Source organism: Syngnathus floridae, chromosome 21 (genome assembly GCF_059516105.1).
Source record: "Syngnathus floridae isolate MCC-2025c chromosome 21, RoL_Sflo_1.0, whole genome shotgun sequence".
Lineage (NCBI taxonomy): Eukaryota > Metazoa > Chordata > Actinopteri > Syngnathiformes > Syngnathidae > Syngnathus > Syngnathus floridae.
The window spans coordinates 2,040,814-2,051,433 of NC_142433.1; the positions used below are offsets into that span (position 1 = coordinate 2,040,814).

The 10,620-nt window shown below is 40.5% G+C and overlaps 3 protein-coding genes and 3 non-coding genes across 7 annotated transcripts; 1 reads left to right on the forward strand and 5 right to left on the reverse strand.

Moving 5' to 3' along the window:
* Positions 1 to 1,298: 1,298 nt before the first annotated feature.
* ddah2 (DDAH family member 2, ADMA-independent) lies at positions 1,299 to 4,610 on the forward strand. 2 transcript variants are annotated; one of them, XM_088365767.1, is made up of 6 exons: positions 1,299 to 1,467; positions 2,580 to 2,881; positions 3,279 to 3,467; positions 3,762 to 3,881; positions 3,942 to 4,085; positions 4,152 to 4,610. In XM_088365767.1, exons 2-6 carry the CDS (start codon positions 2,582 to 2,584, stop codon positions 4,269 to 4,271), a joined length of 873 nt encoding a protein of 290 aa, XP_088221893.1. In that variant the 5' UTR covers positions 1,299 to 1,467; positions 2,580 to 2,581; the 3' UTR covers positions 4,272 to 4,610. The 2 variants fall into 2 exon arrangements, with proteins under 2 accessions (XP_088221893.1, XP_088221894.1); XM_088365768.1 differs by having other exon boundaries at positions 1,307 to 1,467; positions 2,559 to 2,881.
* A 113-nt stretch (positions 4,611 to 4,723) lies between these two features.
* On the reverse strand, positions 4,724 to 6,933 carry rps5 (ribosomal protein S5). The gene is made up of 6 exons (XM_088365771.1): positions 6,830 to 6,933; positions 6,093 to 6,196; positions 5,639 to 5,848; positions 5,254 to 5,382; positions 4,924 to 5,022; positions 4,724 to 4,830 (listed from the first exon to the last, which is right to left on the reverse strand). Coding segments are annotated over exons 1-6 (612 nt in total). The 5' UTR covers positions 6,831 to 6,933; the 3' UTR covers positions 4,724 to 4,761.
* LOC148379765 (small nucleolar RNA SNORA3/SNORA45 family) lies at positions 5,094 to 5,223 on the reverse strand. Its single transcript, XR_015855271.1, has one exon. It is a non-coding gene; the product is annotated as a small nucleolar RNA SNORA3/SNORA45 family (small nucleolar RNA).
* On the reverse strand, positions 5,465 to 5,597 carry LOC148379766 (small nucleolar RNA SNORA3/SNORA45 family). Its single transcript, XR_015855270.1, has one exon. It is a non-coding gene; the product is annotated as a small nucleolar RNA SNORA3/SNORA45 family (small nucleolar RNA).
* Positions 5,925 to 6,056, reverse strand: LOC148379767 (small nucleolar RNA SNORA3/SNORA45 family). The gene has a single exon (XR_015855269.1). It is a non-coding gene; the product is annotated as a small nucleolar RNA SNORA3/SNORA45 family (small nucleolar RNA).
* A 43-nt stretch (positions 6,934 to 6,976) lies between the features above and the next one.
* ppt2b (palmitoyl-protein thioesterase 2b) lies at positions 6,977 to 10,203 on the reverse strand. The gene is made up of 8 exons (XM_088366050.1): positions 9,776 to 10,203; positions 9,475 to 9,628; positions 9,030 to 9,125; positions 8,832 to 8,939; positions 8,670 to 8,753; positions 8,515 to 8,599; positions 8,325 to 8,379; positions 6,977 to 8,208 (listed from the first exon to the last, which is right to left on the reverse strand). The coding sequence occupies exons 1-8, from the start codon at positions 9,962 to 9,964 to the stop codon at positions 8,065 to 8,067; spliced, it is 915 nt and encodes a 304-aa protein (XP_088222176.1). The 5' UTR covers positions 9,965 to 10,203; the 3' UTR covers positions 6,977 to 8,064.
* Positions 10,204 to 10,620: the final 417 nt, after the last annotated feature.

Here is a 10,620-nt window from a genome sequence, read left to right on the forward strand (position 1 = left end):
AAGTTTAACTGAATTATCCTTAAATTTTAATGGGAGACATGAGGAAAGCATGTTAAACGGTCTGCTGACTGGAGGTCTTGTGATGGGACCAGTCAAGTGGCTCCAACTGTTTACCAGTTAATTAGATGTGCAGAGAAGCACAGGATAAAGTTGAATCAAGTTGATAAATATAATGATTTGAATGTATTATTTTTTTAAATCATATTTAGTTACAGTTAAATATATATAATACTAAGCAAAAATGGATAAAAATTCAAGGAGACGCAAGAGGTAACAAGAAGTTGTATGCAGACACTGCCACCTTGTGGGGTTTTCTAAGTATTGCATCCAGAGTGTTGGAAAATTGTCATCCCCCATTCATCACGAGGGATAAACTCCAGATACAGATTTATAAACAATTTTTTTTGAAACACATTTAGGTATCAGCGCATTAGTGCCCTCTGCCGACCAAACACCAATGGCTTTTCTCCCTCGTCATGCTTTGCAGCATCTTCCTATTTATTGACGGAGCACTTCCAATGTTGCTTATGTGTTCACATGGATGTTTGGCGGACAGATCTTAGTGAACAGATGGTGTTCTTTAATCCTGTCTGTGCCCTCTACTTGCCATCTTTCATCCCCCCCCCCAACTCACTCATTCCCCTTTGCAATTCCACTCCTTTGTTTATTGTACCACTTCATCTCTGATTTATGTGTTTGTGCTGTCTACAGTAACCCAGACAGTCAAAAAAGAATGTTGCACTGCTGCATAAAACATATAAATAGTACCACTCTCTTAGTCACAACAATTTTGGCCAAACAGTCCTTCATGTGTTTGTTATTAAAAGTGACATGTAACAGCGCCCCCCCCCCCCCCCCCTTTCACAGTCTGTAACGGTGCAACATGTTTACCCAACAGCACCATTTGACCCATTTGGGAAAAGCTTAAAAGATTATTTTTTGTCATATCAAGGACAAAAACAGATGACTGCTCCTGATAAACAGGCGTTAGTCTACAAGGAGGAATATCAAGTTGTCAACATGAACCTTAAATATGAATATAATAATCAGAAATATTTCTCTCGACCCTGTGTTTATTGAGGACGTTAAATTTATCTGCATTAATATTTGTTTCAGAGCGTTAATTATGTCAAAGTACACGTCAACTAACAAACCGGAAATGATACGTCAAATTTCATCATTAGCTTGACGCGTTCAAATTTGTTACATACACGCCGTTAAATTACTTTCGTGACATCACGGCATGGTAAAGACGTCGTATTTCAATTTAAATCGAAATAGTAGCTTCTGTGAAGTGCAAATATAGTGTTTTATTTTGAAGTGATTACAAGGAAGTAGCGCGGGTCAACACAGAGGGGGGCGGGTGGACAGGAGTGAAAAGCAGGATAACGGGAAACGGCCCTGTTTGGGAAATCCATCCAACAGTGGCGAACGTGGCCGAGCGTCTCGCCTCCACGCTTTGAAGTGGTAAGGATGATTACTTTTATGGCTTTGTTTGTTAGTTTTACCTATAATTTTCCATGGGGGAATTTAAAGGTTACAACGTGAAAGCATAAGAGTTGGGCGTCGCACTAGATTGCAGATTGCCTGCACCGGCGCAAAACTAAAACCACAACTAATGTGCGCAAATAGTTTATTAAACGCATCTTTTTTAGGTTGATAGGTAAAATTTGTCTTTTTAGTTGTTTAACTTGAACCTGCACTGTATGTTTTATAGGCATGAGGTTTAGGTTACAAAAGTTTGTCTAAAACGAAATGTATACAAAAGTCTTCTGGACATTGATGATGCCTAAATTGATAATTCTCACTTATTACGTCAAGAACAATAATTTAATTCTAACCCAGTCATCATCAAGATTAATCTAAATTGGAAACCCTTTTTTATTCACACATAATAAAAACTAAAGTACGATATGGACAAAAAAAGAACAAAAAGTAAGTGAAGCAAAATATTTTGTTTAGTTAATTAGGACAAACTAACTAACTACTGTGAACATGTCTTTTCATTTTTGTCGATTCGCCCTATAGTTGAGCATTTGGGGTTGAGTTTAAATGCATTTATTTTATATTATAGGGCAATTGTCTGGTAGTTGTAGTCCTAATGTGTGTCGCCCAAAAGTTATGTAATTTAGTGGCAGCCAATGAAAAACGCCACCAGATGACGTCTCTCCTAGGCGACTATGTTGTGGCTCCTCTAAAATATTTTTATTTATGAATATATGTGTATATAAAATGTATAGTAAGGCTTTTTATTATTTAAAAAAAACATGTATAGTAAGGCTTAAAAAAAAGTTACCATGTATAGTAAGGCTGTTTAAAAAAAAAATACTATATATACCGTGTAGTTTGTTTTATTAAAAAAAGTGACTCTGTATAGTAAGGCTTTTTTCATTAAAAAAATGACCATGTATAGTATGGCTTTTTTTTTTTTTACTATATAATGGTACATATTATTTTGTAAGAATGCACTATCTATTAAGAGGTAGAAAGTGTCTGCACTTTGTCCCAGTTCACTCCAACAGTAAAGACGTTGTTCCTCCTCTTGGCATTTGTTTGAGGTCCCTTCCTCTGCTCCTCAGAGATGGCAAACATGTGCCCGTACGGCCAGTTCACCCACGCGGTGGTGCGAGGCATCTCGGAGAACTTTGGAAAGGTGGTGGGAGACAATGGCGAGAACAAGGATGTCTCAGTGGACCTGGCCAAGGCCCAGCGTCAGTTCGGCTGCCTGACGGGGGCGCTGAGGCAGAAGGTGGGCTTGCAGCTGATTGAGATCCCTCCCGACCCGGAGCTGCCCATGAGCTGGAAGGTGGAGGACGTGGCGGTGATCCATGGTGACACGGCGCTCATCACCAGGCCCTTCAGCCAGCAGAGGCGCAGTGAGGTGAACATGCAGCAAGAGGTTACTAAAAACCAAGAGGGCAGTTGACATTCTTTTGTCACGGTGGTCAAGCACCTGCAAAGTATTGCATTGTCAACTTGAGGGGGCGGAGCTAGCAATTCAGGAAGCATGAAGGAGTTAAAAAAAATATATTGTGGAACTAATGGATCTGCAAGTGAAATCATCATTTTCCTTGACAAGCCCAACAAGGAAAGCATTCAGAAGCTTGCAGCTGTGCTATCATGTGAACACAACTTGACAAGTGAACAAGAACTCAAAAAAAAAATTCAAGATGTTTGGATCATTGCCAAATTGAAGTTTGGCTATGTAAACTGAACAAGTGCGGTGTAACAATAAACTATTTGAACTAAACTGATCATTCTCCATTTGTCTTTTGCAGGTGGAGGCGGTGCGTAAGGTGCTGGCCGAGCTCAACCTGACCATCGTGGAGATGGACGACACCGCGGGGGACTCCGAGGGGGCCACGCTAGAGGGCAGCGACATCCTCTTCACAGGGAAGGAGTTCTTTGTCGGCATCTCCTCCCACACCAACATTAAGGGAGCCAAAAAGCTGGCGGACACATTTCGGGTAAGAACAAAAAAGTGGCGACTTTGGAAGATTTTGAAGCCTCTAATAAATTTAGAAATTGACATTAAAAAATGTAAGGAATGTTTGTCCATATTGCTAAATGCGGTTATAGTGAGGAATTATATTATATGCGGACCCCAAAACAGCTGTTTGCATATTTGGGGATCACAAACGAGTCACTTGAACAGGCGTTGCCGATTGTTTTAGTAACGCCTGGTTCTCATGCCATGGCAGTTACGCAGCAGAGCTCAATGAGAAGACATTAGCAAAAGGTTTTCCGCTGCATGCGTTCAGGACTTTTCCGTGTCCACCGTGCCAGTCTGCGGCGGGGTTCGACTGAAAAACATCTGCTCGATGGGTGGAGCCAACACCATCATCATCAGCAACAGCGACGGGGCCAAGAAGACACTGCGGGTGGGTGTCTTCATATGTCATGCATTATGTGATTGTCATTCATTTTTTATGCGTGGCCAGATGATGGAACAGCTGACCGACCACCACTATGAGGTTCTCACTGTGCCTGAGCAATCTGCAGCTAACTGCATTTACATAAATGGGCCTTCCAAGAAGGATTTCCTGCTCCACAGGCCAGTGGAAGAATGTCCCGACAGTGTGGCTGTAAGTCAAGAATTCTTATTACTGAAAGTCTCGTAGCCATAATGAAATAATTCTCCTTGTGTTCAGGCGTTCCAGAAGCTGCAGGATTACACCTTCTTGCCTACAGCTTGCAGCGAGGCCGCCAAGCTGGAAGCTTCTCTGTCCTCGCTTTGCCTCCTTGTTAATAAGAAGCACAAGTATTTCTGATTGTCAAACCTATCTGCGTTTTGGATCCCTCAGTGCTGTCACTCTGAGGTAGGTGGGTGTCCTCACAGAATGTTTCTGACCAAAATGTTAACTGTTAGCAGTGCCTCCTGCATGATTTACATCTGTTAACGACTAAGATGTTCTGGATGAAAGAAACTATGCATTTTGTGCTTTGCTGTGTTGTAGGAATGCAGTTAAATGCTTTGGTTGTTTTTAGCTACTGGGGGTGTGGGGGTCACAATAGCCAAATGAAGCTTTTGTACACTTTGCTACAACTTTTGTATTGAATGTGATTGTAAAGGTGCATCTATTAAAGTGTCTGGTGAATATTGAAAATCACTTTAGGCTTAACTCCAACATGACGATTGATTCAAAGCATGTGTTACGCTAGAAAAACCTTAGCACTTCAAGCAATAGTATAAATGATTAAGAGTAAGGCCTGAACACAGAACAAAGTGATGCAGTCAAATTTATTGATTTGTTTGAACATTTAACGGTTGGACTTGGCAACTCTCTCCAACTCGTCTTTCTTTTTGATGGCGTAAGAATTAGATGAACCCTGAGGGGAAAGAAAGAAAGAAAAAAAAACACTTAAGGGCACATTTGAGCCACTGCATTCAAGGTAAAGTCAAATTCTCCGCCATCAACAGACCTTGGCAGCATTGATAAGCTCATCAGCCAGGCACTCTGCAATAGTCTTGATGTTCCTGAAAGCAGCTTCTCTTGCGCCTGTGCACAGCAACCAAATAGCCTGCAACATAATGACACAAATTACTATAAATGGATCCAGTGGGAGCAAACATGTCTACACAAACAGCAATTTAATGTGTCAGAGTAGGTGATTGGCTGGGCCACCACAGACTACAGCCAATGAATAAACACTGACATTTTTAATCTTCGAGCACTTTAGCACGCCAAGACAACAATGCCAAGGTGTGACTCTAGCCTCGTGAAAGTTACATGACATGAACAATTTTGTTACCTGGTTGACTCTACGGAGGGGCGACACATCCACAGCCTGCCTCCTGACTGTACCGGCGCGGCCAATACGGGTGGAGTCCTCACGGGGTCCACTGTTGATGATGGCGTTCACCAACACTTGGAGGGGATTCTACAACAAAATGAAGTCATGCAAATTAGGCTCAAGTTAGATGCCAAAAGTTGATTACAAAAAATTAAAATTATTTGACAGGTCATGTGTCTAAGTTAGTGATTGACTGAGCAACAAAAGATGACAGCCAATGAATTAGCAGAGACTTTTCCTCTGCGAGCACTCTAGCACACCAGGACAACGGCACAATGTCAGGGCGTGACTCTAGCCTCGCTTTCCAGAGACGTTATTGAAAGTAAACTTGATGTTACTGCACCTCCCCAGTCAGCAAGTGGATGATCTCAAAGGCGTGCTTGACAATGCGCACGGTCATCAGCTTCTTGCCATTGTTGCGGCCGTGCATCATCATGGAGTTGGTCAGACGCTCCACGATAGGGCACTGGGCCTTGCGGAAACGCTTGGCGGCATAACGGCCACCAGAGTGCGGCAGGTACTTGGCGTACTTCTCCTTCACGGCAATGTAATCCTGCAACCCAAAAGGGGAATTGAACAATAGTTAATAATTTGTGATTTCTCAGCATATGAGGTGCCTATTAATTAGGTCATGTATCTAAGCTGGTGATTGGCTGAGCCACTGGGGACCACAGCCAATGAATTTGCAAAGACTCTTCCTCTGCGAGCACTCTAGCACACCTGGACAACGAGCAATGTCGAGGCGTGACTCTAGCCTCGCTTTGATAACCAAAATGTTCAGTCGAGGCAGCACCTACCTGCAGGGAGATGTCATTGATCTGGACATCATCGGTGCTCCACTTGCCAAACAGCTTGATCTCAGGAGTCTCAGCCACGGCCGGTGCAGTCTCCCATTCAGCCACTGTGGAAAGTAAATTGATTTAATTTTGCAGTACTTTGATTCGTGTGGATTTGCAAGTGCAAAAGTCATTTGGAGAAGTGTTTGAAGCCTGCAGAGAGTCAAAACTAAGAATATGATATCTTATCTGACTAATCAGGTATAACTCTAGCGAGATATATGACGGATAACAGTTTAATCAGTTTAAGGGGCTGCAAATAGTTTAACTTGTAAGTTAAGAATCACGGATGAATGTATTTCCTATGGAGGGCCTTCTTTAACGCGCCTCGCAACGCGTTAGCCATTAACCGACTCTAATACAAGCTACACCATACGCTTTTCTACAAATTTAAAAAGAGGGACTCAGCAGCTCGGCAACAATAACAGTAGATACGTAAGATCAGTCGAGAATTCAAAGTTAAGCGTAGTTAGCCGCTCGTTAGCTAGCTTCCACATGGGCTAAAATGTAGCAACATGCTAACGCTTAGCATTGTTATGCAGGGCCAAAAATCTTTCATGGGAAAATACGACATCCTAATAAATTACTATGCTTGTCTCAACTTTTGGGGACACCGCGAGTCAATGTTGTATCGATTGACGCCGCAATATTTGTTTAGTGTACTCGAAAAGGCAACTAAAAATGTATATTTTACTCACTGGTGTCTGAAGGTCTGGAGCACACTTCTCAGAGACGGAAAAGGGCCTACATGCGGCGCTGCTTGGACATATCCGTTTGGATGGACACGCACTTCCGGTAAGTGATGCATGATGGGAAATGTCGTTTTTCATACATTCTAATGAATCTTTGGAAGTTTCAAACTTTTTATTGAGGAAAGACATTAAACACATCATACATATTTGTCACTATAAATTTTAGGACAGTCAAAATAGCTGTATCCATTCAGAAATTTAAAAAGTACAAGATTTAACCTTGTAGAGGCAAAGAACATGAAATGACATCCCTTCAAACCATACTATAGTTAGGTAAATGAGTTTGTACAAGCATATAATACATAAAATGCAAAATACTTCAACAAAATGACAATTAAAAACTTCAAATAAATCCCTTCTTCCCTTTTCTGTAAAGCCTTTCCCTCTTAATTCAGCATGCAGTTAATTCCCCAAAGAAGTTTAATACAAGTCCCTTCAGATCCAGCAATAACAAAAAATATTATCCTTATCTGAAAAACTGCAGAATTATCAATCAAATCCCTTGCAAGATGGACACACAAATAAAGGCTGACTCACTTGTACGGGCGAAGATAAAAAGTGGCATGTGAACAATGAAGGACGAGTATGTATTCCCATAATACTCCCTGACTATCAATTTAAAGTCTCGATCCTTCCGTTTTAGCACTAACACAACAGGCAGGTTATCTCAGCACTTGCGGTATGGGACATGTAACACTGAGGCATGAGAGGAAAATTTAAGGCGCCGTCTAGAAAAACTACTCATAATATACTCGCTGTGGTTAATGAGCAGAAAACATGGGAAACCATGACAACACATGTAAAAAATACTGCATTAAATAGGAATAAGGCAATGGCACAAGATGACAACATCACTTAGGCACTGTCGTGTCACTTTAACCTACTATATAATCCAAAACGATCACACGCGAGAATAATGACTTCCTGATGAAAGAATGTATTCAGCAATTCTTTCTGGAGTTGCTACAAATAAACCGTGGTCCGAGGGGATAGCTTAAATGCTGGGAAACCAATACATTAATGGAAGCATTTGCAATTTACAGTTAATGTCAGTTCTTTGTGCCTTCAGCGTCTTCCACGCAATGAAAAGAAAAAAAAAACTACCGGTTATCGAAACAACAGTATCACCTCAGAATAACAACATGGTTGCTGTTAGACCGCAAAATGTTGTTTTAGTTATTCTAAACCAGCCACTTTTCCATGCAAACATGGAATACAGTTTCATTTGAATGCCACCAGACATGTTGGACGTAAGGAATCGAACACAAGATCAGGTCGCCACGAGCCGCCAGTGTCTTCAGACCAAAGATATCCTTTAAGTAGATCTGCATAAAAAAAAAAAAAATACAGTTTAACTTCTTCTTGGTTAATACTAAATAGTGATAGTGAGATATGAAAAATAACAGTGGAAAAAAAAATCTCAATGTTGGATTGTACTCACGCCTTGATGTTGCATCTCAACAACAGTCTCATTGTCGTCAAAGAATCCAAACTGACTAAAAATATAAGACCAGAACACAGAATGTGTGTAAACATCACATGAGTGTCATCTGTTCATGCACATGCAAAAGAAAAAAAACTACAGTATTCTATAGTACTTCACTTAAAAGCAGAAGTAATGTGTAACTCACCTCGACTGCCAGGGAGTGATGACTCCATCGTCAGGTCCTCCGACTAGCACCAGCTTGTCAAGTCTCAAAAAGTTTTTCTTCCATTCTGAGATGCAAAATGCATCATTTTTTTGCTTATACAGACGAATGAGTTTAAACAAGAGACATTTGCTGACCTGTTGAATTCGGATTAGGTCTGTCGCTGTTGAGGAGGGCCAGATAATCACTGCTGTTGGCGTACATGTCCCTGTGGTGGGGGTCTGAAGGAATAGAAAATTAATTTCTCAGCCTGAATTTGACAATGAGCATGCACAGAAAAGTTATTGTTTAAATCGCACCGTTCCAATAGTTGCAGATAGATACCCTCTGGCCTATGGAAGTATAACAGAGATGGTACAAGTTGGACTTGACAAACTGAGGGAACAGGTACTTCAAGTAGTCGGTATCTGAGAAAACAAAAAGCCGTATTGATTGATGAGTTGGTAGTAACTAGTCGTCACTCACCATGTGCGTCAAACTTTTAAGAAGGAACTTACCGCCGTATTGTCCGGCCTGAGGCGAGGACAGCGAGATGAATGAGTGCACGTTGTGATCTGGCAAAGTGGACAAGATTCCCCTGCAAATCAGTCCACCTGGAAAAAAAAAACATTTTCCTTGCCAAGTTCGACATATTTTTAAAGAATAGAAGACTGACACAAAAAAAGCATTAATATATTTTGTGACCTAAGTTTCTAAACATGCTGGTCTTACCTTACTGTGTTATCAATACACAGTAAGAAGATAAGCATTTAAGAAATGTCAATATGGACTGAAATTGAGAATGCTTCATGGGAAATTCCAAGAATATTTTTCTTACCACTTCCTATTGTGCAAATGAGCACTTACAGTGAATGCAATGTGGTCATCCAAAGGTCAACTTTTATATATCACTATAACTACAGAACAAGCTTTTATCATCTAAAATAAGCTGCACATACACACCTTGAGAGTAGCAGATAAAATGAACTCCCTCAGCGGAGTTTTGCATTATAGGGTAAATGGCCGTTTTGAAACCCTCGACCTGCTTCCACATGGGCTGCAGGCTCGAACCTCGATCAAACAAGTCAATCACTGTCACATTTGTTCCGGGATGAGCCTGAAACATATATTAAAGCTTTTACAACTCGTTGAATAATACAGTAGATATGTCGTGAGGTCAGAGCTGCATATGTTTACTCAAAGTGAACTCAAACTGCAGATTGTGTTTTAGAAACTGCCGATTATAATAATCCAAACATCATACCTCATGAATGAAGCCCTGGAGGTTTTTAAAATCTCCCGAGCTGTCGAACAAGCCGTGCACGATGATCACCGGCTTATAGGCAACTGCGACTGTCCATAAACACGCACCGAGAAGCGACCATAATAGGCTGGCTATCCCAATGCTGTTCTCCCTTCTTCGGATGATCAAATCTGTCGCCAAGCTCTTCATTTTAGCAATAAATAATCCAGATAAAACTGTGCTCAATTAAAACAGAGAGGTGTTAAATAATTTAAAAACAAAAGTTAAAATTCGCTCCATTGCCTGCACCGTCAGCCCTGATTAATACGACAAGACTTGCACATAGTTTTTTAACAAACATATGGTATTATAAATTAATCCCTTTAATAGCGACGCGGTAGTAAACAAGTCTTGCAGCCGAGTGAACGTGAAGTGGTTTATTTGTTCCGGTCTTTATTCAAACGTCACGTTAGAGACTACGTCACTTCCTGTTTTCACACGTCACAGATATATCCTACGTACATGTGTTTTAGAGCTTTAAAACTTTAGATAAAAAGACCTTCAAGTGAATAAAATGTAATTTAATTCAGCATAAAAGCTTCCACAAAACATACTATAAATGAACAAATAAAATTGTCAAAATTATATTCTGCATTTCTGAAGTACACTCATAACATGCTTACTACTGTCAAGAATTAGATTTTAATATATTTGACTTCACCATGCTTTTTGACTTCTTGTTTTGCTTTGGGAAATCAATACTTTAATTCAAATATTGTAAAGAAACTTTTGTAAACTATTCTATAGATTAATAATCAATGGGGGACTTCTTTAATCCCCAATCAATATTTATGTAACAATACATA

Coding starts and splice junctions, on each gene's coding strand:
- ddah2 (XM_088365767.1), top strand. CDS start 2,582: ATGGCAAACATGTGCCCGTACGGCCAGTTCACCCACGCGGTGGTGCGA. Junction 3,468..3,761: donor AGCTGGCGGACACATTTCGG/GTAAGAACAAAA, acceptor GCATGCGTTCAG/GACTTTTCCGTGTCCACCGT. Junction 4,086..4,151: donor AATGTCCCGACAGTGTGGCT/GTAAGTCAAGAA, acceptor CCTTGTGTTCAG/GCGTTCCAGAAGCTGCAGGA.
- rps5 (XM_088365771.1), bottom strand. Junction 5,023..5,253: donor CCCTCCGTAGAGTCAACCAG/GTAACAAAATTG, acceptor ATTATGTTGCAG/GCTATTTGGTTGCTGTGCAC. Junction 4,831..4,923: donor AGCTTATCAATGCTGCCAAG/GTCTGTTGATGG, acceptor CTTTCCCCTCAG/GGTTCATCTAATTCTTACGC.
- ppt2b (XM_088366050.1), bottom strand. CDS start 9,964: ATGAAGAGCTTGGCGACAGATTTGATCATCCGAAGAAGGGAGAACAGC. Junction 9,629..9,775: donor TCCAGGGCTTCATTCATGAG/GTATGATGTTTG, acceptor TATATGTTTCAG/GCTCATCCCGGAACAAATGT. Junction 8,209..8,324: donor TTGAGATGCAACATCAAGGC/GTGAGTACAATC, acceptor TTTTTTATGCAG/ATCTACTTAAAGGATATCTT.